Here is a 26,798-nt window from a genome sequence, read left to right as displayed (position 1 = left end):
AGACAGGACATCCGTATAAAAGGATAGCCACTTCCAAACACGACAGCCAAATTCTTACTGCAAACAGAAAAAGAAATAAAGGCGATCGCAGAAACTTTCATAGTATTCGGAAGAGGAAGTGAGGGTCAAATAATGTAGAGAAATAAAAAATATTAGGATTAGGTACACCAAATATGAAACCCAAATTACAGAAACAGACAGACTCAGAATGTACGACATAATTTTCACATACAGCCCTAATAATGACAACAAAGACACGCGGAAAAAGCCGACTGACAAAATTACCCTAAAATTGAACACATATAAAAACTGCAACACAACTATTTTTGCTAGGGCAGCACTAATGATCAGATAGAAACTATTTAAAGTTATTTACACAGCAACGGCCAACACAATCACCTCCCACTTTATCAAACTAACTAATAAACACATTAGAGAATTTATATTTAAAAAAACCATTAGGGATATTAATCATCAGGCCTTTATACAGAGCGAATTTAACGGAGGAATACGTGTACCTGTTACAAAAATAAAAATTAACATCTTCAGGCTAAAACACTTAAACGAATATATACGGAGAGAGAGAGAGAGAGAGAGAGAGAGAAAGCAAGAGTGAGAGGGAGAGATTTTATAGTGTTTACCTCAATCAAGTCACCCTTTTTAAACCTCGCCGCCATCCATCTGCTTGTACCTATGTGAATCTGGTGGATGACGGTCCTGATGAATTCACGCGGGTAGGCGATGCCCACGTTCAGCTAAAAGTGGAGAAAAGTGTACCACTAAACGACACAACTTAATTTTTGCCGTAATACAGCAGTTCATACATTGTTTACAGACAAACACGATAACTTGAGTACCGTTACAGCTAGTTGATAAAATTTCACAATATTATATCAAAAATTTGTATTTCTGTATCAAGTTTTCAGCGATTTCAGGTAACCGGAAGTGGAACTTATTCTACTTTCAATTTTTCAAAAGCCTAAAACTTGAGTACTATTTCAAATACATAAATGATATTACATATTACGTAAAATATCTAATTCTGCCATCCATCAAACTTTGAGTAATTTCCGTTGACCGAAAGTAGTAATATACGCTATTTTCGATTGCTGAAAAAAAACTAATATGAATTCAAAAAGTAATAATATTCCGCACTATTATACAGATATTGTTCGATATTCACTTGGTGCGCAATTCTTTTTCTTTACAAGATTCTTCTCTATTTTAAAAAGTTTAAGCAATTGAAAATGGAATGAAACTATATCTAATCCCTAGTAGCCATTACCCGTAGTGTTATATAAGAATAAATGAGAAAGTTTGTGAGAGATCAATCCCGCTTTATTTTAATAAGATAGACAATTTAAAGTTAAATTGTTAAATTTTTATAACGCTACAAGGTTCGCATTTTACTAGATTTACTTTTTACAAGCTTTTATTACTTTCTCGTACACAAAGTATAGAGAAAGTATTGTAGTCGTGCACAAAAATCACTTAAAATTTTGAGTTTACACCTCAGTCGTTCATCACATCCTGAGTATAAAGGACTTACATTAATCAGACAAAAATTATAAATCCAGATTTATCAAAAATGAAAATTGTTTTACAACACCTTCAGTATTAATTGTTTAAATCATGAATTTAGACAGTGAGCACTTTAGGCAAAAGATTTACTCGAAGTGAAGAGAAACCATTTTTGGATCACCCCCGAAACCCACAGTTATCTAATGTCTAGTATTTATTAAAATTACGTTACCGAAGATTCTCCAGTCCAGAGACATTTTACATTGAAAACATAGCTGCCATTTTTTAGATCCAAGACATCACCCACTACAGCATATCCAGTTGAATTACTGCCCTTCATCCAAACCCTGACCACATCGTCTCCCTTGGTTCTCTGACGCCCGTACCCATCCACGACATCCAGACGACCGTGTATAGTTTCAAGTATCTTACACCTGACCACACCTTGTCTTGTGTTTTCAACTGTCACTTTAGACAACTTCAAATCTGGAAGCGTTTTAATATCGTACAAAGGTGGATAACTCAAATATGTTTTCTCCCAATCAAAGATATACTGCCCTCTTGCAAGGAACGGTTTAGGTACCATCAAACCTTTTGCTATTAGTCCGTTAAATTCCTTTGTACGTGTAGCTGTACACACAAGGTTATCTGCATAACAAGTATTGTTACACGTCTCTGAAGTCTTGTAGGAATGTTGAGCAAAAGCTTTATAGATATCTATCGGACCAGCGTCCCAGAATTCTTCCTCAATCGCTTGATGAAAATGGACGTCAAATTTTCCATGAAGAAGTATTGGCTCTTTTTTATGTGATGGTGTGGCCACTGTGACAAAATTTGTCATCTTCTGCCTGTTATTGTAAAATATTACTTAAGCAATCGTTTTACATAAAAGGAACAACAAAATCTTCTTATAAATATAAGTAACAGTTACATATTAATTGTAAGGTAAAATATTTTCTAAGAAAAGCATTTAAGTTTCTTTTACTAACCTTTGCATATTATAGTATATGGTAAAATATAACAACGAAAGTCCAATGAATAAGAGGGTGATTTTTTTAATCCTGACTAACTCCATTCTGGAGTCAAACGTGAAAAAATCCAAGTGAAGAAATGCACACACAGTAGCCGAAGTCTGTCAAGGATATATAGTCGTCACGTTTTGTCCTGAAGCTTATTTTAAATTGGCTATTAACGCAGCGTTGTTTAAAATCCAGGTATGCCTTAACGTTGATGGCTGGTACAGATTGTGCCCTGCTACTGCGTTACTATTGATCTGCCAACGAATAGTTATTTGGGATAACAACATTAGTGTGCCACTCTCAATGTTGTCTGTCTATCTATCTAACATTACCACAATCCAGGAAGGGGTGTTGGGCCGACACTGTTGTCAAATTTCTCGGTCCTCTGTTGTTTGTAGTGATTCTGCAAATCGCAATTAATCCAATTCTTAAAGTCATCCTGTAATTATCTTCTTTATATCCCTTACTATCTTTCCCCAATATACCGTGTCATGTATGATATCTTTCTTTATGCCGTTGTTATCATGGATGTCAATTCAATTTAATTTATTCAATTACGGTAACAATTGAAGCCACGGAGGCCTTTTTTCACATTGGCCGTTTTAAAATAAACAAATAAAAACAACAATTTAATAACAGCATTTAAAAAAGCAATAGCATAGTAACGACATAGCAGTAACATAGCACTAAAAATGTGGAATAAGGAAATAATATTACATAGTTATAATACAAGATGAGATAAAATAAGAATATAATAGATGGATGAGAAATATTTCATCGTGTCAGTTAGAGAGGTCATTAAATAATTGTTGTTTTAGTTTAGATTTGAATATATTTTCAGATCTAGATAGTTTTATTTTGTTAGTTGAAAAGTTGTCTTTAATAGGGACATTTTTAGAAGATGGATATGACCGGACCAACTGAGATTGTTATCTATAACCAATCCTAGGCATTTGTAACTATCAACCTGTTCAATGTTTGTATTGTCTATAGTAATGCGTAATGAGGAGGAAGGTGGACGAAGGCGTTTCTGATGAGTTGTAATAATCATGGACTTGGTTTTATCGGGGTGAAATTTCATTTTGTTAAATTTTGTCCATGTAGCAAGCTGATTGGCACATGTTTGAAGTTTGAAACTAAGTGAGTCAGCACTGTCTGCAAAGACATGTAACGAAGTATCATCAGCGAACATCTCGCACTGACCTGCATTGATGTGCAATGCAAGATCATTAATGTATAATGAAAAAAGTAAAGGACCTAAGATTGAGCCCTGGGAAACCCCTATATTAACATATTTCTGTGAAGAGATGGTATAAAGGTGAAACACGCATTGAGATCTCTTAGATAAAAAGGAGTGAAGTAACCTAACTGTAAATTCGTGGAATTTGTAAGGAAATGGTTTGTTTTAAGAAGTATGCTGTGATCAATAGAATCAAAGGCTTTTCTGAATTCGACAAACAGCGTGCCACAAAGTAGGTTTTTGTTAATATGTTTTCATTCATTTTAATCAAAGCAGTGTGACAAGAATGAAACTTTCTAGGTAGTTTGACATGCATTTGTTTATATGTATTTCTAGTGGCTTGGAGAGGGAAGAAAGTATAGAAATTGGCCTGTAGTTATTATCATCTTGAATGTTACCTTTTTTGTGAAGTGGTTTAACCTTAGCATGCTTAAAATGTTTAGGATAATATTGCTTGGCAATACAGAGGTTATAGATATAGGTTAAAACTTCAGAGATTATTGGAGCTGAAATCTTCAATACTTTATTAGAGATGTCATCAAACGAATCTGTTGTAGACGGTTTAAGAGATGTTAGGCTAACATAAACTTCATGAACAGTGAGCAGCGGAATTATCAGCTCTGTCCTACCACGGTGAGCAGAACAACAAAAGTGTTTAATTAAGCTCCTCACAGATAGTGTAATCAGCATCTGTGTTGAGCGCTACAGATGATATAAATGAGTGTTGAAGTCATCAGCAAATATCTGGCAATGTGCAGCTGTATCGCATGTGCTTTTTTTTCTTCTAATTAATTCAAATAGATTTCTCTCTTCGACCTACGTACGAGCAGTTTGACATAATTTCGTTGCTTACAAAAGTCCTCAGTAGTTCCATTTCGTCTAATTAGGTATCTTTTATTAATTGTAGATTCGATATTGTTGTTAAACCAAGAAGGTTTGTTTGTAGTCTTAACCCTTTTAGAGATTTTAGGTATATGTTTGTCATATATGGTATAGAAAATACGAAGCCATTCAGAAATGGCTAGATCGGGACAATTGTAATTGTATACTTTGCAGAAGGGGGCAGCAAATAAATCCGCAAAAAAAAGATCTTCATTAAATTTTCTAAAAGAGCGATAATTTATAGTGATGTGTTGCCGCGAAGATACACCCAATCTTTTCGGCGAAAATGTACAACAAACAGGGAAGTAGTCACTAACACAGACCGCTTTTATGTTGCAGTCAGGTGATGCGTAGATGTGGTCAATTATTGTACTTGATTTATCATTGATCCTGGTAGCCGTGTGTACAAATTGTTTTAGATTCAGGAGAAAGTAAACATGCAAAGTGGTGCATGTTTACTTTCTTCTATACATAGAGGACTAATTATAATAGGAGCATAGATAATTTATTATAACCAAGCAAAAAAATCGAAATGAGGTTTTACACCTTCCTGAGTCAGCAAAACTTATAATGTGAACACGACGACTTGAGTACAGTTTCAGTTTGGTAAACAAAGCTTATACTTATAAAGTAAGCGAGCCAAACCACGGCGTAGCATAGCCGCTATATAGTTGTTTTATTTTCTACTTTTCAGTAATTCATAATTTGTGAATTCGACACTACAAATGCTGCGACTGAAAATATTTTGCTTTAAAACACTATCAGTGGTTCGCGATGGACGGTTATCCTCACCCTCCCTTCTTCTCATTGGACCCGGCTCTACGATTGTAAACATTCGGCTTGAACCACAGCTCACCAGACTGGTGGGGGTGGGGTGGTAGCGATATGGTCTGTTGCGTATGTCTGGAGAGCGAGGGAGGGGGCAGGTCGGCGTGCGTATACGTGGCGGTGTCCCACATAGTTGGGCGACGTATAGATTCTTATACTTGGATCACTGTGATTTTTGATTGACCTCCGATATCTGGAAGTGGTACTTTATTTTCGGTTTCTAAAATACAAAAAAAAAATAAGTAGCGTTTCAATTAGGTGAACGTAATTATATAAAACGGTATAAGATCTAATTTTGTTGATTATGCTTACCTTTGAGTGATTTCCGGTGACCGGAAATAGTATCTCACGCTCTTTCAGACTTCTCAAACACCACCCGAATTTTTATACTTTTTGTATAACTTTTGGTGTGCATTTTTTTTCCAATCGATTCTATTCTATTTAAAGGGTCGGCGTGGTCGAGTCGGTAAAGCTCTTGGTTGCTAAACCGAAAAGTCTCGAGTTCGAACCCTCGGGCAGATGAGGCTCGTTAGCTGGGGACAGCCACTCTTCTAGGAGAGACAACTCCAAAATTAAAACACCTGCTGCCTTGTAGTTTGTTCTTGGTTGGACAAAGGCTATGGAAACAAATCCAAAAAGAAAAGCAGGCTGAAATCGGAGTCAATGGCCTCAATGGCGCATAACCAGTTAATTGTGTTGGAGGCGTGGTCGAGTCGGCAAAAAGCTCATGGTTGATAAATTCGAACAAAGTCTCGAGTTCAAACCCACTGGCAGATAAATCTCGATCCCCTTCAACACTAATAATTAAGAACGAAGAAGAAGAAGAAGTAAAGTACGTATAATAGAACGAATAGTTGATTATAATTTGATATTTCGCTCCATTTTCAATTGTTCAAAAAATTTCAGAATTTGATAATTTTGCATCAAATTCTCATAAAGCATATTCTAAGAAATGTTCACTTTGTGCTGTTTGACAAATGAGCGGTTTTGTCACAAACTGTTATAATTTTATAGCCCGATTGCACGCAGTGTTTCTTCAAGACTTTTTTCTACGGGGGGGGGGGGGGGGACATTTGAAATTTACGGGGAAGCGGACAATGTTAAATGTATATATTTTCTATATAAATTCTACTTCGTTCGAAGAGATGCCTAGAAGAAATTCTGATTGCACGGAAAGTGTCATCCCCCTTACTGTTACATTAGAACATTTCGAAAACGTTTAGTGGTGATCACTCCCGACATGTTTTATATGGTATTCTCATAAACTATATTTTAGAAATTCCCGCCTTTAAGCGTGTTCTTTAAGAAATACTAGCCAGTCCCAAGTTTTCATATTTCTATACCCCCGATACATAAATGTAGGTTTATTTGGTTTCATAATTATAATCTAATATATAAAGCTCAATTCTGTAATTAATATTAATATTTAATTAATATTGAAAGTTTTGGGAAATAATTTTCATTTATCAAACTGAAAGTAATAATTTTCGGCATGTTCATTAAACAGAAGTTTTAAAAAAAAATTATCTTTTACAAAAAATCTAATTATGTCTTTATTTAGTCCTATAGCACTTACTTCCCTTTGATAAATTAGGAAAACACAATTACTTCCCTTTATAAAACCATTGCATTAGTGGAAAAGAATTTACTTTTTATTACTTTGTTTTGTTGTTGGGAAAAAAAATAATTACATAATTAGCGGGGATTGATCAAGTGCAAATGTTGTAGGTATTTTACGGATAAGCTTGGAGTATTATAATTGTTCATTAAATTGAAACAGGCGCGTTCGTTTAAGTGAGTGCAAAAGACTATGAATAAGTTGGGGTACTATAGTCGTTCATTAAGCTAAAACAGGTGATTCCGCCCCGGGCGTTTATGTTCGCGTTAGTGTTTTCTTTGTGTTTAGGTGGGTTTGCGTTAGTGGTTGCGTTTTGATTTGGTTCGTTTTTGTTCTTTCTTTTTTCGTTTTTGTTTGTGTTTTTTTCTTTGTGTTTGTATTTGTGTTTTTGGTTGGTTTTGCGTTTGGATTTGGTTTGTTTTCGTTTGCTTTTTCGTTGTTTTTTTGTGTTGGTATTGGTGTTTGTGGTTGTGGTTGGGTTTGTTGTTAGGTTTTTGTTTTCGTTTGCTTTTTTGTTTGTTTTTTTCTTTGTGTTTGTATTGGTGTTTGTGGTTGTGGTTGGGTTTGTTGTTAGGTTTTTGTTTTCGTTTGTATTTGTAATTGTGTTAGCGTTATGTTTGCGTTTTGTTGTTTTGGTTTTGTTTGGTTGTGGTTTGGGCGGGCAATGCCGGGTTTATGATGATTACTAAACACACAGGTAATGGTCTTTAACAGAAAGGTTTTTCACAGAAGCCAGAGCAGGGCCTGGCCGGGACGGCTAGTGTTTTTATAAATTTACATAGATTTAGATATATAATTAAAAACAGATTGACTTGTATATGAGTATACATATAGCTTTTAAAATATAATGTTTAAGAAATATACATAGAATATTAATAGTTATATAAACACATATCAAACTTATACAGTTCTTGCTTCGCGTTTCCTTTCTTAGGGAATTCCCTTACACTCATAAACATATCAGTAAAACGGTGGACTACTCAATTATCTGCTATTCATAACAAAGACAATGGTTTATTTATGTTTCAGATAAGGTAATTCATCAATAAAATATCATTTTACGACAAAGTAAACTTATCCTAGCTGCTTATATATATAAAAAAATTCATTTTTACCTTTTTTGTATAACTTAGAAAGGTGTTATCGACAATGATATAGACTAGATTATAGAATATAGATCTACCAAAAATGGTATGTTAAAAATATGTTAAAAATTGAATCAATGTTTAAGTTAAGCTGTTATTACTAACACAGCGATAGTTGAATTATTTGCGAGATGAAAAAAAACAAAAATTTTATCATAGGATTCGGTTTGAAAATAAGCGCTACACGGCGTTTTCAAGCTAACTTTTCTAGTTTATAGTATCGCTACCTAACCCTGACCCTTATTTAGACCTTAACATTGATACTGATTAAAACCCTAACCTACTACTGACAAGTATGAAAGTACATTAAAGCAACGCTACTAACAAAAAAGACGATTCGATATTTGCTAACAATAGTGTGATTGCTGGCCTTCGTGTAATTATAATGATGTGTTTTCCTGTCTGCAGAATGTAAAGCCTAAACACAGCATGTTTGTAAACAAACTCAAGTTCGTACATACGTTTGTGATGTTACTCTTTACAACAGCTCTTGTTTTCCTTTCTCGGCGGTAAGTAAAAGGTGATTTAAGATGTTTCGCTATAAATAGATCACTGCTAATCCTGAAAGGTTTTTAGCGCAATTTCCATACTGGCAATTGCGTTTAATAATGCGTCATTTCTGGATGGATGGATGGATGGATGGATGGATGGATGGATGGATGGATGGATGGATGGATGGATGGATGGATGGATGGATGGATGGATGGATGGATGGATGGATGGATGGATGGATGGATGGATGGATGGATGGATGGATGGATGGATGGATGGATGGATGGATGGATGGATGGATGGATGGATGGATGGATGGATGGATGGATGGATGGATGGATGGATGGATGGATGGATGGATGGATGGATGGATGGATGGATGGATGGATGGATGGATGGATGGATGGATGGATGGATGGATGGATGGATGGATGGATGGATGGATGGATGGATGGATGGATGGATGGATGGATGGATGGATGGATGGATGGATGGATGGATGGATGGATGGATGGATGGATGGATGGATGGATGGATGGATGGATGGATGGATGGATGGATGGATGGATGGATGGATGGATGGATGGATGGATGGATGGATGGATGGATGGATGGATGGATGGATGGATGGATGGATGGATGGATGGATGGATGGATGGATGGATGGATGGATGGATGGATGGATGGATGGATGGATGGATGGATGGATGGATGGATGGATGGATGGATGGATGGATGGATGGATGGATGGATGGATGGATGGATGGATGGATGGATGGATGGATGGATGGATGGATGGATGGATGGATGGATGGATGGATGGATGGATGGATGGATGGATGGATGGATGGATGGATGGATGGATGGATGGATGGATGGATGGATGGATGGATGGATGGATGGATGGATGGATGGATGGATGGATGGATGGATGGATGGATGGATGGATGTGTGTTCGCAGCTTTAAGTCGTATCTCCTCCTCAACGAAGCAATATCGAGGACTAGTTCCAAAGCAAATATGTTAAGCAAGTTCCAAGGATGATTGTGGGCCAAAAAAATTCCCGGAATTCCTTCCTGGATTTCCCGGAAAAAGCCAAAAAACCTCGAACAAATGCAGTTTTTGCTCCATATCTCGGTAACCAGACCACTTAGCGACTTGAAACATTTACCAATCGATTCCTGCCATAATTTAGAACAATATTGCCGAAGAAAGTTTTCAAAAATATCCTTTCGTTCGGTCTCAAAAAGTTAATGAAGAACATTTAAACTAAGCATCATGTAGGCCTAGGATGATATTTACTACTTTTTTAAACTGAGCATCTTGTAGGCCTACACGTTAAAATAAAACTATTTCCGTTGATATAGGTTAATATAGTTGTCTTTTTTTTACTTATTAATGCAAACGTTATTTTTGTTTGGCTCTTGTTTGTCAACTTCTTTGTGCAAGATTTTCAAAAGTAAAAATTTAAAATAAAACAATAACAAAAATAACGAAAACTTGGAACGGAAAACATGAGATGATAATTATTGAGGACAACAGCAAAATATAAAATACTAAACAATAAACAATGCTTAAGCGAAATATAGGCCTACCCTAAAAATGTAATTATTTATTTTTTAGATATAGAATCTATACAATAATAACTTAATAATCCCAAGCTCCAACTATTTTTAGCGCAATTTCCTTACAGGAATTGCGATTATTAACTCGTCATTTCTGGATGGATGGATGGATGGATGGGTGTCCGCAATGTATGGATGTGTGTCCGCAGCTTTAAGTCGTATCTCCTCCTCAACGAAGCAATATCGAGGACTAATTCCAAAGCAAATATGTTAAGCAAGTTCCGAAGATGATTGTGGGCCCAAAAAATTCCCGAAATTCCCCCCTATTGGATTTCCCGGAAAAGCCAAAAAACCTCGAAAAAATGCAGTTTTTAGCCCATATCTCGGCAACCAGACCACTTAGCGATTTGAATTATTTACCAATCGATTTCTGCCATAATTTAGAACAATATTGCCGAAGAAAGTTTTCAAAAATATCCTTTCGTTCGGTCACAAAAAATTAATTATGAACAAATAAGTTTATATTTATAGGATGATATTTACTACTTTACTTGTTTAAACTGAGCATCGTGTAGGCCTACTCGTTAAAATAAAACTATTTCCGTTGATATAGGTTAATATAGTTGTCTTTATTTTTTACTTAATAATTCAAACGTTATTTTTGTACCCTATTAAATAATAAATATTTTTTTCTATTTTGTTTTGAATTATTAAAACTACTTGTGTTGCATTATTTATTTGCTGAATATATGATTTATCTCGATTTAAAATTGTTATGGATAACATGAGGAAATTGCGCTTAAATTGTCACTAGACTTTTTATTAACTTGTTTTATATATTTTTTTTCTTAATCGCGGTATTCATGATTATACTTGAGGTGGTGTCGTTATGTTATTTGCCATTTCGATAAATATACCGATCCTGCAAAATTGAGGTAGACGTAGGGGTAGTTGTAGATGAGACGTAGACAGGCACGTGGACGTGGACAAAAGAGCGTAGGCGTAGGTATAGACCAGAGCTAGGGTATGGGCATGGGCATGGGCACGGGCATGGGCATGGGCATGGGCATGGGCATGGGCATGGGCATGGGCATGGGCATGGGCATGGGCATGTTCATGGGCATGGGCATGGGCATGGGCATGGGCATGGGCATGGGCATAGGCATAGGCATAGTCATAGGCATAGGCATAGGCGTATGTATCTTTACCTCAGCATATAAAGGGGATAATTTTCTCAGCCCAGTCGCCTTTATTCCCCCTAACGTTCCCCATCGGACTCGAAACTTCTAGGTCTAGGTTAAGAATCTTGCGCTATACCCCTAAGCAACGTCATCCCATGTTAGAACATATAGGACGACATTAAAAATCTTTAAAACCTCCTTGATGACTCTTCCTCACCAACATAATCATGACACTCACTAAAACATCCGTGTTTACTGCTCTCTGTGTACTTTATAGGTCTCCACCCATAGGGATTAGTGTACATTACGATTCTGGCCCAGAGCCAAAGCTGGAGCCGTTGCTTCAACACGGCTCACACGATGTCCACTTCTCCCAAGCGACAGATAAAGAATTCTGGGATGATGGTCCGATAGATATCTATGAAGCTTTTGCTCAACATTCCTACAAGACTTTAGATACGTGTAACAATTCTTGTGACTATAAAGACGATCTATGTGAAGCCAGAACAATGGAAAAATTTGATTCAATTATTTCAAGAAATTTAATACAGAAGCCCAAACCGTTCCTTGCAAGAGGGCAGTATGTTTTTGAGTGGGAGAAAAAATATTTGAGTTATCCACCTTTGAACGATTCTAAAACGCTTCCAGATTTGGAGTTGTCTAAAGTGACAGTTGAAAACACAAGACAAGGTGTGGTCAGGTGTAAGATACTTGAAACTATACACTTTCGTCTGGATGTCGTGGATGGGTATGGGCGTCAGAGAACCAAGGGAGACGATGTGGTCAGGGTGTGGATGAAGGGAGGTAATAACTCGGATTACGCTGTTGTTGGTAACGTCACAGATTTACAAAATGGCAGCTATACTTTCTCTGTCAAATGTTTGTGGGCTGGTATCTCTAAGGTAAGTTTAAATATTTTAATTACTTGATTTATTTTTATTTTAGTATTTACGTAAAGCTTCATAAAGATCTTTTATTTGTTTTAAATATATCACATAGATGAATGATAAGTTCCTAATATTTTAACTATGATGGTAATGCACGTTTCTCGCATTTCAAAAATTGTCAAAGAATGTACAAAGAACTTAATGAGTGATTTATTCATCCGAATCTAACCTTGGAGAAGTTAATGATATTTGCTGCTTTACCAAATCTAGATCTGTGTTTATTACGTGAAATATGTTGATAGTTGTAAACATTATAGTAGATAACTTATGTTGGTATTTTAAACATTCTTGTACGTTACCTTATATTGATGTTTTAATTTTATTGTTTGCTATGTTAATGTTTTTAACATTATTTTCTGTTATATAAACGTTTTTAACATTATTGTATGTTATATAATGTCATTGGTTTTTTCATTATTGAATTTTACTTTATATCTTTTTAAAATGATTGCTTGTTACTTTATGTTAAATATTATACCATTAATTTGCGTTACCTTTCTGCTAATATTTACCTACTGTAGCTTCACGTGGCCATCGCCTACCCTCGTGAGTTCATCAGGACGGTCATACATCAGGTACACACAGGTGTAGCCAGGTACATGGTGGCTACATTCGATCATGGGATGGCCCGAGAGGTAGAGTAAAGGTTAAACCTGTACACACATAGTTACCAACATATATTATTCTATCCCCATACCAAAAAGACACACACAAGTTATAGCCTGGAGACGGCTATATGCAAACATACTTTATACAAACTCTTATATATCCACCTTGACGAGTAAGTTCAGGGTTTCTTTCATACATCTACCTTTGGGGGAAGGTGGGGAATTGCAGGGATTGAGCTATATAAATAGAAAAATCCTAATCATAGTTATATGCTATCTCAGGACACCATCTGCTTCCATACACCAAACATACCAGGCTGGGAGTGTATCTGTAACTTCAGCAAGTTTGGTTATGAGAATTATTACTGTGGTAGACCGAGGCATCCGAGGTAGGAAACTTCATTAACTACTGGGTATTGAGGCTCAGGTGAACAAGACATTAGGGAGGTGCTGAGAGCAACAAAACATGATCACCCCCCCCCCCCAATCGTACTCTTGCCGTCTAAGTGTTTGCTCTAACGTTTTAACTGTAATAACTAACAATTTTAACTTTCAAATTTTTACACACACACATACACACACACACACACACACATATATATATATATATATATATATATATATATATATATATATATATATATATATATATATATATATATATATATATATATATATATAATATATATATATATATGATTACATATAGGTATGTTTATATATCTTTTTAAAATTGTAAAGGTTAACGTGTAATAACTGGTACAGTAGCAATGCTTTGACCATTTCACCTCCACATGACGTCACAGAGGCCGAACAAAATCTAATTAGGTCAATTTGCAGGTATTATAAAAGACTTGTTTTAAATAAATAGAAGAAACATTTTATATAATTTTAAAAATTTCCTTTTGAAGCCACTTAACCCGAGCTAGCGTCTACAAAGACTGGCTTTCGTTTTGGAACAGGATGTAAAGTTCCTTTTAAGGAAGGAGGAGAATGTCCTCTTTGATTACCGGGGGGGACACTTAAAACTTTAGTAGGGGGCGGACAAAAATGTACATATTTTCCATATCAATTTTATTTCATTTGAAAGAGATGCCTAAAGAAACTCTGGTAACATGAACACACTGAAACACCTCACAATAAAATAAACGCTGGCTTTGTATTTGTTAACTGTTTTTCTTTTATACAGTCAAGCAGCTGAACGTCTTGTTGAAAACAATTATCTAATAGTTACAGAAAATACAGGTGAATAATATTTTATAGAATTGATTTTATTTTTTATTTTTTACTAATTCGTTGTTTTCACCATAAATCAAAAAACAAATTCAGACTTAATTATTGTTTTAATTGATTTTTTTCTATATTTCTTATTTTTAGTGGTAGAAAATACAGGTGAATAATATTTTATCGAACTGATTTTCTTTTTACTAATTCGGTGTTTTCACCAGAAATTTAAAAAAAAACAAATTCAGACTTAAGGAATTTTTAAATTGATTTTTTTTTCTACATTTAATTTAATTCAATTTTTTATTCTTAGTGGCAGAAAATCTTGTGCATCTTCAATCGTGTCGAGAGTCCAACAAACGCGTCACGTGGTCTCAAACTACCCCCAAAGGTTTCTGGTCCCCGGGTCACGTCTGGTCCTCCCTCGTCTGTAAAGACCCCGGGGTCATCAACTCCAGCTGGACCCTGAACTGTCTCCGTGACAGCTCTGTGTGGATCTTCGGCGACTCCAACGCCCGAGAAACCTACAACTACCTTTTAAATCTAACCCAGTGCGAACACGTCCAGGGAGGGTACCAATACTGGGGACATTGTTTCCAACCCATGTACAGTCTCAGCATAAACGTGAATTCTCACGAGGGTCCTAAGTACACACACGCATGGTCGTCTGACTATTTTACCGTCCCAAGTTTTATACAGAAGCTTCCAAAAAACCAGAAACATATTCTCATCATTCAGTATTACCTCCACTACACGGCTGCCCATCTCGCTGTGCTGTCGTTACGTATGAAATCTCTGAGAGCCGCCATAGAAAAACTGCTTGAAGAAAATCCTAACGTCTTGATAGGACTTAGAGGTCCTCATATCTCAACGTGGCAGTATAATGAAAACCATGCAATAGGGGGAGATGCTTTAGGGCAACAGTACATGGAGATTATACGAGAACGGTTCAAAGGTTTGGAAGATAAAGTCGTGTTGTTGGATCTATGGGAGATGACGATTGGAATCGAGAACGCTGATTTTCATCCACCAGCGTTTGTCAACAGGGAGATGATTAAGTTTTTGTTGTCTTTTCAGTGTTTGTGATTTGTAACTAGCTGGAGTTAGTTGTAACTAAGGAGTGGGTTGTTACTTGGTGGTTGTAACTAATTGGGTGTAACTGAGTAGCTGTAACTGAGTAGTTTAAATGTAGTTGTTGCTACTGAGTGATTGTTTTTGGGTGGTTGTTACTGGGTGATTATAAAGAAGTTTTTGGTTTTACCTGAATGCTTTTAACTGAATAGTTTTAACTGAATAGTTACATTTGAGTGTTTGTAGCTAAATGATTGTCTAACCAAAACTCGTACAAGCTGTGTGATTCTGTGATGAACGTCAAATAAAAAAATAAACTCGGGTAATTGTTTTCTATTGTATCAATAAACAAAAAGGTGATTCTGTTTTCTCTAGTGATACGAAGTTCATTTGCATTCTCAGATCTCAAGGGAAGTAAATATGATTATGTAGGTATTGGCTTTAACAATGGTACTTTTTTATGATTATCTACCCTGTTTTAGCCGTGTCCCACGCTTACACTGGCCCACACCTCTCACTGACCCACACCTCTCACTGACCCACACCTCTCACTGACCCACACCTCACACTGACCCACGCCTAACACTGACCCACGCCCCACAAGAGATTGACCCAGGGTTTCCTACAATCAAACTTTAAAACTTCAACATAAAAACTACACTAGAATAACGTTCATCCTTAATGTTTTCACCCAACGACGTGTTGACAGCATCTGCAGAGTATAACACTATCTATCACAGCTTTAAACATGAACTGAACACGCCATTCATCGTAACATATCGAGCAGTATAAATTATTTTCTTATTTCAAAATCTTTTTACAGTGTCAACATACATGTTCAACGGACCGAAGCATGTTTTTAAATAGCGTATAATGTAGTATGCGGGGTGAAAGCTAAACAAAATTAAAAGCTGAAATGTAGAAGGCGAATTTTCTTTAGTAATAAACCACTGCCAATATCCAGCTTTTAATTAATTGCTATGAGATTTAAACGTGTATTTAAAATTGATTATTAATTACCGTCTATTATAACTTGGTAAGTTTTGTTGAGTTTTAATGGTGGGTTACTAATCCTATCCTCGACAATGGACTGGCGTCAGTGACGTTTGTGCTCAAGTTTTGGCTTGTTTTCCACAACTATGGACTTGATTTTATTAAAGGATCGTATATCAAGTAAAGAAGAATCTAGTGCGGGGAACTCTGAAAAGATTTATAATGCAATAATCTTGCATTATTAACAAATCTAAAGAATTAATTAATCAAAAAGCCTGTGGTTGTTGCGCTAAAAAAAGCAGTATTCTCTTCTAATATGTTGCTTAATAAGATGATGACACGCAATTATATTCATTACAGCTCGGGTTTTGTACGTTGCTGGGGTTGTGTATGTGTGTTTGATTGTTTTCGTGGATTGGGTTGTGTAGGTGTGTTTGATTGTTTTCGTGGATTGGGTTGTGTAGGTGTGTTTGATTGTTTTCGTGGATTGGGTTGTGTACAGGGGCGGAACTACAGTGCTGCCAGACCCCGCAATGCGGGGGGGGGGGGGGGCAGGCCGTTTAGGGGCCCTCAGCCGACCATAATCAATTTTTTTATAGTTAAAAAATAATTTTCTTGTAAAACAAAAAACAGATCTACTACAGTAGTGATGTTCTACAGTACCTAACATACGCTGTTTCGTAAAGGGAAAAATATATATATATAGGCTATATGAGTTGTAGTGTGAAAGATAGGCAAACGTTTAAACCACTTCCATGACTTAGGAAACTTTTTATAGATCTGCACTAAATAAATTAAAAAGCAATTACTTCTCTAAAATTTTAATTTAAAAAAAATACATAATAAAGAATGATATAGTGCAAAAGAAAATGTATTAAAAACTAATAATATAAATACAAAAAACAAAAATAAACATAAGGCGAGAAACCATTACACATACAAAGCTTTCATGCTTCATATTCTTTGACCGACATTTAATGAAGGAGGCATTATGTCAAACAGTAAAATAGACAGTTTCAAAGCAGACTAAGCACTCACACAAATGATGTGTTTTTGTAACAAGTTTTAATTAAAAATAAAAACTAAGAATTTTTAATGTTTACAAATTTTGAACAATCGAGTATTGAGTATTCTATTTTCGTATTTTGTTTATATATATATATATATATATATATATATATATATATATATATATATATATATATATATATATATGGGGTCAAAAAAAATTTTGCGGGGTGGCCCTTTTTTTCTAGTTCCGTCACTGCTTTAAATAGAGGACTTTTACCATTAATTCAGATTGATGTATATTCCAATTTGCTTTTCTTTTTGAAGCGATTTTTTTTTAAATCTATTTTTCAAGTTTTGTTATAGTCAACGTTACATATCTTGTTATTTGAAAACGCATCATGAGGCTTTAGTATTTACTTGAATCTAAGCTGCTTGGTATCATTTTGTATTTTTTATGTTTACCTCAATCTTAGCTGTAACATAGGTCTAATGTAACGGGGTCTTGTTTGATGGTCAGGCTAGAAACCTATGGTGACTACTGAGTCTGATGACACAGGCCAAAGTTAAAGGCCAGAATTAAATGGCCAGAATTAAAGGCCAGACTAGAAACCTATGGTGACTACTGAAAACACAGGCCAAAGTCAACGGGTTCCCGTTTGATGGCCAGAATTAAATGGCCAGACTAGAAACCTATAGTGTCTCAGCCCAAAGCCTCTCATGAACTGAATAGTGGGTGTAGAGTAGTTACCCATAGGCTTGAGTATATCTATCGTAACTTGATGAAAATGATAAACACGTGGTTCCTCGTCGATTGAGTAAGCCGCCACACTTATCTGTGTCTTGTCTTCCATGTGAATGTCCACTAAGGACTGCAGTAATCCACGGAGTAAGTCTCTGAGACATGTTAAACCAACACACCACAACCCACTGAGTAAGCCTCTGTTAAACCAACACAACACAACTCACTGAGTAAGTCTCTGTTAAACCAACACACCACAACCCACGGAGTAAGTCTCTGAGACCTGTTAAACCAACACACCACAACACACGTAGTAAGTCTCTGAGACCTGTTAAACCAACACACCACAACCACGGAGTAAGTCTCTGAGACCTGTTAAACCAACACACCACAACCCACGGAGTAAGTCTCTGAGACCACTTAAACCAACACACCACAACCCATGGAGTAAGTCTCTGAGACCACTTAAACCAACACACCACAACCCACGGAGTAAGTCTCTGAGACTCTTAAACCAACACACCACAACTCACTGAGTAAGCCTCTGAGACCTCTTAAACCAACACACCACAACCCACGGAGTAAGTCTCTGAGACCTGTTAAACCAACACACCACAACCCACGGAGTAAGTCTCTGAGACCTGTTAAACCAACACACCACAACACACGGAGTAAGTCTCTGAGACCTGTTAAACCAACACACCACAACCACGGAGTAAGTCTCTGAGACCTGTTAAACCAACACACCACAACCCACGGAGTAAGTCTCTGAGACTCTTAAACCAACACACCACAACTCACTGAGTAAGCCTCTGAGACCACTTAAACCAACACACCACATGCACTCGTGTTAATTTTCCACTGACGCACAGCACTTGAGACAAAAAGAACACAATCCCATTGCTCGTCTAGTCAAATATATCAGGTGTATTCTAGTATAGTATTACACAAGGTCGTGACTGCCATATTTTTCTGAAGCTCGGGTCTATGAAGTATGGGCAGAGTTCCGCTCACTGCTAGAATGTTGAGTACATGACTACAGCGGTTCTCATTCATTTTTAGCCTTGGGACTTACCTTAGATAAACATCGTTAGTATTATCTGTGCACAGTTTAAAGCTACCACCAACTAACCGCTGTGACATTTGCCTGAGGAAAAAAAATTCGTTAAGAATTGTATAAACTGTTGTCAATCGACTTCTGAGGTGCTGCACCATGTGACAGTTTTTTTCAGGCATCCTTTCACCTCCCCCCCCCCCCCTCGAAGCATATCTACCGCCCCTCGAACGAAACATAATTTATATAAAAATATATACAACCTGCCCCCCCCCGTCCCCCCCCCCCCAACGAAATTTAGTGTACCCCTCGAAAGTTTAAACTGTACCCCTCCGGAGTACAGTTTCTGAAAGAAACACTGGCTGTAATTGTATACAATTGTCCACGCTCGCCCTGATTAGTAAAGTACCCTACTCTTTCTGGACCTTAACTAAAAGTCTTTAACCCAGAGGCGTGGCGACCCTTCCCGCGCCCGGGGACAAACTTTTCGATTTGTACCCCCCCCCCCCTCAAACTTTCAATTTGCACCCCCCCTCAAATTTTCAAATTGCAACCCCCCCCCTCAACCATTCAATTTATTTTTCCAACCCATTTTGGCGCCCCCTAAGGTCGGCGCCCGGGGACAAATGTCCCCCCCCCCCCAGCCCCCCCCCCCCCCCCCCCTCGCTACGCTACTGCTTTAACCTGACAACTTTTACCTTGAAGGTTGTGGGGGAGAGAGAGAGAGAGAGAGAGAGAGAGAGAGAGAGAGAGAGAGAGAGAGAGAGAGAGAGAGAGAAAGCGTTGTAAATCAAGAGCTCAGATTGAATGGTTTGCTACGTGATATGAGAGGAAATGGGGAGGTTTAAGAAATGTGTACCATCATTGGTTTTTATTTTCAATATAAGGGAAGAAAAATTGGTTAATTTCCGTTAGTTATGGGGTGGGTAGAGGCTTAGAACTTGTGAAGCCATTTTAAGGGGGGGGGGGTCTGACATTTTTAATACATGTCATGGCCGTCTACAGTTTAATGACGTCATGTAAGTGATGTAACCCGGCCATTTTTCCCGAACCCTAGGGGTCTAGTCACAACCATGATAAAAATGTAACAGCATTGACATTTGTGATGGCGGGGACCCAATAACAAAATTAGACCCCTATGCAACCATTAAAATTATTATTTTATTGCTTCGTGCTTATAACAAATAATTATTTTATTGTTTCCTGATTATAGCACAAATAAAGCATTAAAATAATTATTTTATTGTTTCGTGCTTATAACACAAATTAACCATTAAAATTGTAAACCTTAGATTTAAAAAAAAAAAAAAACCCATTGAAATTAACAACCGTAGCACACATAAAAAAATTGACAAACTTTTCACCCCTAGAAAATCAAATTGAACACACCATTTCATCAAAAACAAAAATTTCGTTTAAATGAGTCAATGGCTGTTTCTGTATAAAAGTTTTGTTGTATCCATTCTTTCGGTTAGGTTTACCTGCAGTTACCAAGCACTAATTACCATCAATTACAAGCTCAATGGTTGCGTGTCACGTGGGTCGAGTGAACTCGCCCGTACCATAACACGATCAACTTGTAATCTCGCTTATCGTATGCAACACCTTTCAGTTCCGTGTCGCGTATGTGTAAACTACGGCCTCACCTGTACCAGAGCAGGTCACAGCCTCGGCACTGAAATACGTGTGACCACTCTTTTGGTGCGGCACTATTTAACTATCCTAACCTCAGTATTTGTGTTATTGATTTTATCACGATACCGTTTCCTATCGATAAATGTAGGGCGTCAGTGGGTGAACAAACTTTACTAGTTACAGCAGGAAAGGGGGGAGGGGGGGGGAGTTATGGCTGCCGATTAACGAATAAATCAAAGGCAAAAATTACTTTTTTTCTAATTTTCTTATTGAGGAATACATTATCGTGCTAATTTTTCATCAAGTTGTTGTGTTATTCCTTCGTGAATCATTCACCATTGTAATGTTACTGGTGGTAGCACCACCACTTCCACCCCTCCCCCATTGGTCGTAACACCACAGAGACCACCCACACCCTCCAAGGTTAAATAGATTTGTTATATTTCGATCGGATATATTTAAGTAGCCATTTACAAAACTCTCGTTGGTAAAAACTAATCGATATGGTTTTTGGGACTTTGACTGCCAGCACCTGTTGAGTAGTCCAAGCTGGTTGGGATTAGCGGAAGGAGTTAATCAGAGAACAAAAGCTAAATGTAAGAGAGCAGTCACGGGGAACTTGAACACCTGACAGCAGGTGAGAAGACACGGGCCGAAGGTTACGGTGTTAGGTTGGGATGGGGGGAAGTTGAGGTAGGGTTGTGGGTGGGGCTAAGATGGAATGGGGGTGATGTAGAGATGATGGTGGGGGAAGCTGGGATGGGAGTGAGGTAGGGATGGGGAGGGGGTCTGTGATGGGATGGGAGTGATACAAGCAACCCACATCTAATGACCTAAACCACCAACATCGAGTGAAACAAACCACCAACATCAAATGACACAAACCACCAACATCAAATGACACAAACCACCAACATCAAATGACACAAACCACCAACATCAAATGACACAAACCACCAACACCAAATGACACAAACCACCAACATCAAATGACCTAAATCACCCACATCAAATGACACAAACCACCAACATCAAATGACACAAACCACCAACATCAAATGACACAAACCACCAATATCAAATGACACAAACCACCAACATCAAATGACACAAACCACCAACATCAAATGACACAAACCACCAACATCAACTGACAGAAACCACCAACATCAAATGACACAAACCACCAACATCAAATGACACAAACCACCAACATCAAATGACACAAACCACCAACATCAAATGACACAAACCACCAACATCAAATGACACAAACCACCAACATCAAATGACACAAACCACCAACATCAAATGACACAAACCACCAACATCAAATGACACAAAACACCAACATTAAATGACACAAACCACCAACATCAAATGACACAAACCACCAACATCAAATGACACAAAACACCAACATTAAATGACAAACCACCAACATCAAATGACACAAACCACCAACATCAAATGACACAAACCACCAACATCAAATGACACAAACCACCAACATCAAATGACACAAACCACCAACATCAAATGACACAAACCACCAACATCAAATGACACAAACCACCAACATCAAATGAAGCAAACCACCAACATCAAATGACACAAACCACCAACATCAAATGACACAAACCACCAACATCAAATGACACAAACCACCAACATCAAATGACGCAAACCACCAACATCAAATGACGCAAACCACCAACATCAAATGACACAAACCACCAACATCAAATGACACAAACCACCAACATCAAATGACGCAAACCACCAACATCAAATGACACAAACCACCAACATCAAATGACACAAACCACCAACATCAAATGACACAAACCACCAACATCAAATGACACAAACCACCAACATCAAAAGACGTAAACCACCAACATCAAAAGACACCAACATTCCGTGAGAAATTCCACCCTGCGTCGTCTGTATCAGGGGCGGAACTAGAGTGCCGCCAGACCCCGCAATGCGTGGAGGGGGGGGCGGGCCGTTTAGCGGCCCTCAGCCGACCATAATCAATTTTTTTTATAGTTAAAAAATAATGTTCTTGTAAAAAAACAGATCTACTACAGTAGTGATGTTCTACAGTACCTAACACACGATGTTTCGTAAAGAAAAGAAAAAACATATAGGCTACATGAGTTGTAGTGTGAAAGATAGGCAAACGTTCAAACCACTTCCATGACTTATTTCCCTTTTTTAAATAGCCATATATGTTTGTTCTTAAGAAACTTTTAATAGATCTGCACTAAGCAAATTAAAAAGCAATTACTTCTCTTAATTTTTATTTTAAAAAAATACATAATAAAGAATGATATAGTGCATAAGGAAATGTATTATTTTTTTTTGCGGGGTGGCCTTTTTTTCTAGTTCCGCCACTGGTTGTGTACGTAATTTTATGTGTTGTAGATGGTGTTGTTAACTGCATTTGGTATTATACTATACATGTGCAAACAAAAACTAAAATCAATATCATTTCTTAATTGACATCTCTCAATAGCTAGATCGCAAAAATAAACTAACCAGTCTACAAATGAATTTAACACACTGGTCACGAAACAAAAGAAAAATAAATAAAAACTAACAGCAACAATAAAATTACACATACGATATTCGTATGTCAAAAATAAATTGTAACATGTTATGAAGCTTCCTTCAGGTAACTTGTTAAATTTTATCTCGTACAAACGGTCTTCAACACCTGTGTCAAACCTCGTATCAAAACGCTATTACGGTACAGTGAATCCAAAAAGGCGAAAACTACTAGGGGATACAAATTGCATTACACATGACCCATACAGTACAGACTTAAGCGTGACTGCAACAAACGCGACGAATCAATTTAAGATACGCGTCTTCCTGCTTTATGAAACGTACACGCAAGGGGTGATAGGAGAAGTGCACCGAGGTTAGTATTTCTATAGGCTTGATCAGTGTATGACAGGGTGGAAAATACCAGGTGAAGGAATCAAATAGTATTAAGGTTTAACAGTTTTTTTCTATTTTAGATTATTATTGATAAATCCAAATAGTATATATATATATATATATATATATATATATATATATATATATATATATATATATATATATATATATATATATATATATATATATCTTAAACAATTTCGTAGTCCTGCAAGTATTATTCATCACAAATAAGACGTATAATTTCCCATTCTATCACTAGTTCCGTTATTTTAATATTCTATTTTTATGCTAGATCATTAGCTGCGTTTAACTTTGTTTAATTAAAGATTAAAACCATATTTATTAAATTCAATTTAGAATATACTAGCAGATTATGTTTTCAATAAAAATGCGTATATGTAAGCCCTAAAAGGGGATAACCTCATTTATATTGGTTGTGAGTTATCACAGCTTGTCAAGAGATAGAGAAAGTGCAATATAATACATATTTCTTATATTTGTAGGCCCTATATTTGAATTATATTTTTAATCGGGTTTCTTTGAGTACGGATTGTATATGTTTACATCGTGCTATTTATAGCGATGTTGTTATTTTATTTTCAATTTATCTGTTACACTTACTTTTACCTCTATTCTCTGAGTGCATATGTCATTATTATATTCGAATTTTCAAACATATACAGTTCTATGTATTTCTTGTTACAGATTTTTTTAAAAAACTAATGAAGAATGAAATTTACAAAGATTACCAATAGAAACATCTTCTTAATTGTTGGATTTATGATCGTGTATTGTTCGGTACTATATCTCTTTAAATGGTCAGTAAAAAAACATATTGTTACCATGCAATTTATAAAATATTGTAACATTATTAATATCAATAACTACATTTTGTAAAGATATTTGTCGTTAAGAAATCTAATAAAAGACAAGTAATTTTTTATCTTTAAAATAACAGGCAGCAGATGTTAAATTTTGCTCCTAAGGCCACACCACTATACAAAAAAGAAACGAGGCTTCTACATGGAGAATTTGACGTCCATTTTCATCAAGCGATTGAGGAAGAATTCTGGGACGATGGTCCGATAAATATCTATGAAGCTTTTGCTCAACATTCCTACAAGACTTTAGATACGTGTAACAATACTTGTCATGCAGTTAACCTTGCGTGTACAGTTACAAGTACAAAGGAATTTAACGGACTAATAGCAAAAGGTTTGATGGTACCTAAACCGTTCCTTGCAAGAGGGCAGTATATTTTTGATTGGGAGAAAAAATATTTGAGTTATCCCCCTTTGAACGATATTAAAACGCTGCCAGATTTGAAGTTGTCTAAAGTGACAGTTGAAAACACAAGACAAGGTGTGGTCAGGTGTAAGATACTTGAAACTATACACGGTCGTCTGGATGTCGTGGATGGGTACGGGCGTCAGAGAACCAAGGGAGACGATGTAGTCAGGGTTTGGATGAAGGGCAGTAATTCAACTGGATATGCTGTAGTGGGTGATGTCTTGGATCTAAAAAATGGCAGCTATGTTTACAATGTCAAATGTCTCTGGGCTGGATTATCTTCGGTAACGTATTTTTTTATTTTTTTTTAAAATTATGTTGTTGTTTTTTTTAAAAAACAACTTTTATAATTACAAGCTCTTATTTTTGCCGAGAAAAAATAAAGCAAAGTATTTTTTTTATATTTAATAATGCACCACTGATTTGTAGATAAAGTAAATTTGTATATTATGTATATCAAATCCTTAGCACAATAGGCTTTAAAAGTTGGTTAAATTATTTTTCCACCAAAGTTGAATATTTGATAACATTTGAGAAATAAGTACAAAATGGTTTTACTAAGGCTAGAAATATTCTAATAAATTTCTTGGATCCAAAAAGTAAAAATTGCAGCTATGTTTTTAATGTAAAATGTCTCTAGACTGTGTTATTTTCGGTAACGTAATTTTTTTTAATTTATTAAAAAATTTTTTTTATTAAAACCTTATAATTAAAGATTGATTTATTTCTGTCATAAAAAAGAAAACAAAGTTGTTTTTTAAAGTAATATTACATCACTGTTTTTATTACAATTTTAGAAAGAGTAGATTTGTAAAATTATGATTCTAAAACCCTTAGTACAACAGGCTTGAAAAGCTGGTTTCAAAGGGTTGTTGCCAGAAAGCATATTTTTCAACCAAAGTTGAATATTTTATAACATTTGAGAAATAACTACAAAATGACTTCCGGTATTACTAATACTAGAAATATTCAAACACATAATTACTAGTAATATAATAGTTATTTAGCTAAAACTTTAATTTTTTAATGAGGAAAGGGTTTTGGTGTGATAAGGAATGTTATATTATTTAATACAAATAAACTATTAGGCTACCCCATTGACCACTATTTTGTATTTTATCACGGAAAACAATTGTTGTGATTTTCATAGTTTGACTTCAACGAGGTATTGAGTGCGGATTTTTTAAATATTCGATAATTCTAAACGTCTTTTCAGTGGTTTATATTCAATGAAAAAAAATTAGTATAATGGGTGGTTCCTAAAAGGCTTTAATTTTTTTTAAATACGACTATAATTTTATCGCTTACCATATTTTTAAATGATTTTTTTAGTATGATTACATAGACTTTGCAAGAACATTATATGTTCTCGAAATAATAAGTAAAGGCCTAAAGTAATTTTTAAATATCTTTATTTAATAAATCAGAAATTGAATTGTATCATAGTTATTTTCACATTAAATTGTCACTGCGCCTTGACCTGGAATGAATTAGCTCAGTACTAAAAATCTGTAGAAGTGAGTAAAAATTCGTTGTCTAGATTTAAGGCAGAAATAAGATAACAGCACAAGGAATCGTGTTAAATGAAAGCTTGTCATGTTAAAGAGATTCAGAAAATTGTGTTATTAATTAACAATTGTATTTTAGGATTGCTATTCAATAAATTTTAATACAGTAGGCACATTTAAAACTGAATGTTTTTTAAAACGTTTTTTTTTTAAATAAAATGTTCGAGTGCAGTCAGATGTTATAAAAAGATGTTGTAAAGGATCTAATCCTTGACC

At 36.0% G+C, this 26,798-nt stretch overlaps 2 protein-coding genes across 2 annotated transcripts; both read left to right on the top strand.

Annotated features, from left to right (window-relative positions):
• Window positions 1–11,717: 11,717 nt before the first annotated feature.
• On the top strand, window positions 11,718–15,355 carry LOC131931916 (NXPE family member 3). The gene is made up of 5 exons (XM_059288745.1): window positions 11,718–12,392; window positions 12,959–13,012; window positions 13,328–13,434; window positions 14,235–14,290; window positions 14,583–15,355. The coding sequence occupies exons 1-5, from the start codon at window positions 11,718–11,720 to the stop codon at window positions 15,353–15,355; spliced, it is 1,665 nt and encodes a 554-aa protein (XP_059144728.1).
• Window positions 15,356–24,432: 9,077 nt separating this feature from the next.
• Window positions 24,433–25,497, top strand: LOC131931914 (uncharacterized). Its single transcript, XM_059288744.1, has 3 exons — window positions 24,433–24,542; window positions 24,683–25,298; window positions 25,483–25,497. Exons 1-3 carry the CDS (start codon window positions 24,454–24,456, stop codon window positions 25,495–25,497), a joined length of 720 nt encoding a protein of 239 aa, XP_059144727.1. The 5' UTR covers window positions 24,433–24,453.
• The last annotated feature ends 1,301 nt before the right edge of the window (window positions 25,498–26,798 follow it).

Source organism: Physella acuta, unplaced genomic scaffold (assembly GCF_028476545.2).
Source record: "Physella acuta isolate Inbredline_101_S28 unplaced genomic scaffold, ASM2847654v3 ptg002053l, whole genome shotgun sequence".
Lineage (NCBI taxonomy): Eukaryota > Metazoa > Mollusca > Gastropoda > Physidae > Physella > Physella acuta.
This window is presented reverse-complemented; position numbering and strand designations above follow the sequence as displayed.

What these genes read in the sequence shown, in the direction of transcription:
- LOC131931916 (XM_059288745.1), top strand. Translation starts at nt 11,718, where the DNA reads ATGACACTCACTAAAACATCCGTGTTTACTGCTCTCTGTGTACTTTAT. An exon ending in TGTGGGCTGGTATCTCTAAG is followed by an intron (nt 12,393 to 12,958) that starts GTAAGTTTAAAT and finishes TACCTACTGTAG; the next exon opens with CTTCACGTGGCCATCGCCTA. An exon ending in AATAGTTACAGAAAATACAG is followed by an intron (nt 14,291 to 14,582) that starts GTGAATAATATT and finishes TTTTATTCTTAG; the next exon opens with TGGCAGAAAATCTTGTGCAT.
- LOC131931914 (XM_059288744.1), top strand. Translation starts at nt 24,454, where the DNA reads ATGAAATTTACAAAGATTACCAATAGAAACATCTTCTTAATTGTTGGA. An exon ending in GTACTATATCTCTTTAAATG is followed by an intron (nt 24,543 to 24,682) that starts GTCAGTAAAAAA and finishes TTAAAATAACAG; the next exon opens with GCAGCAGATGTTAAATTTTG.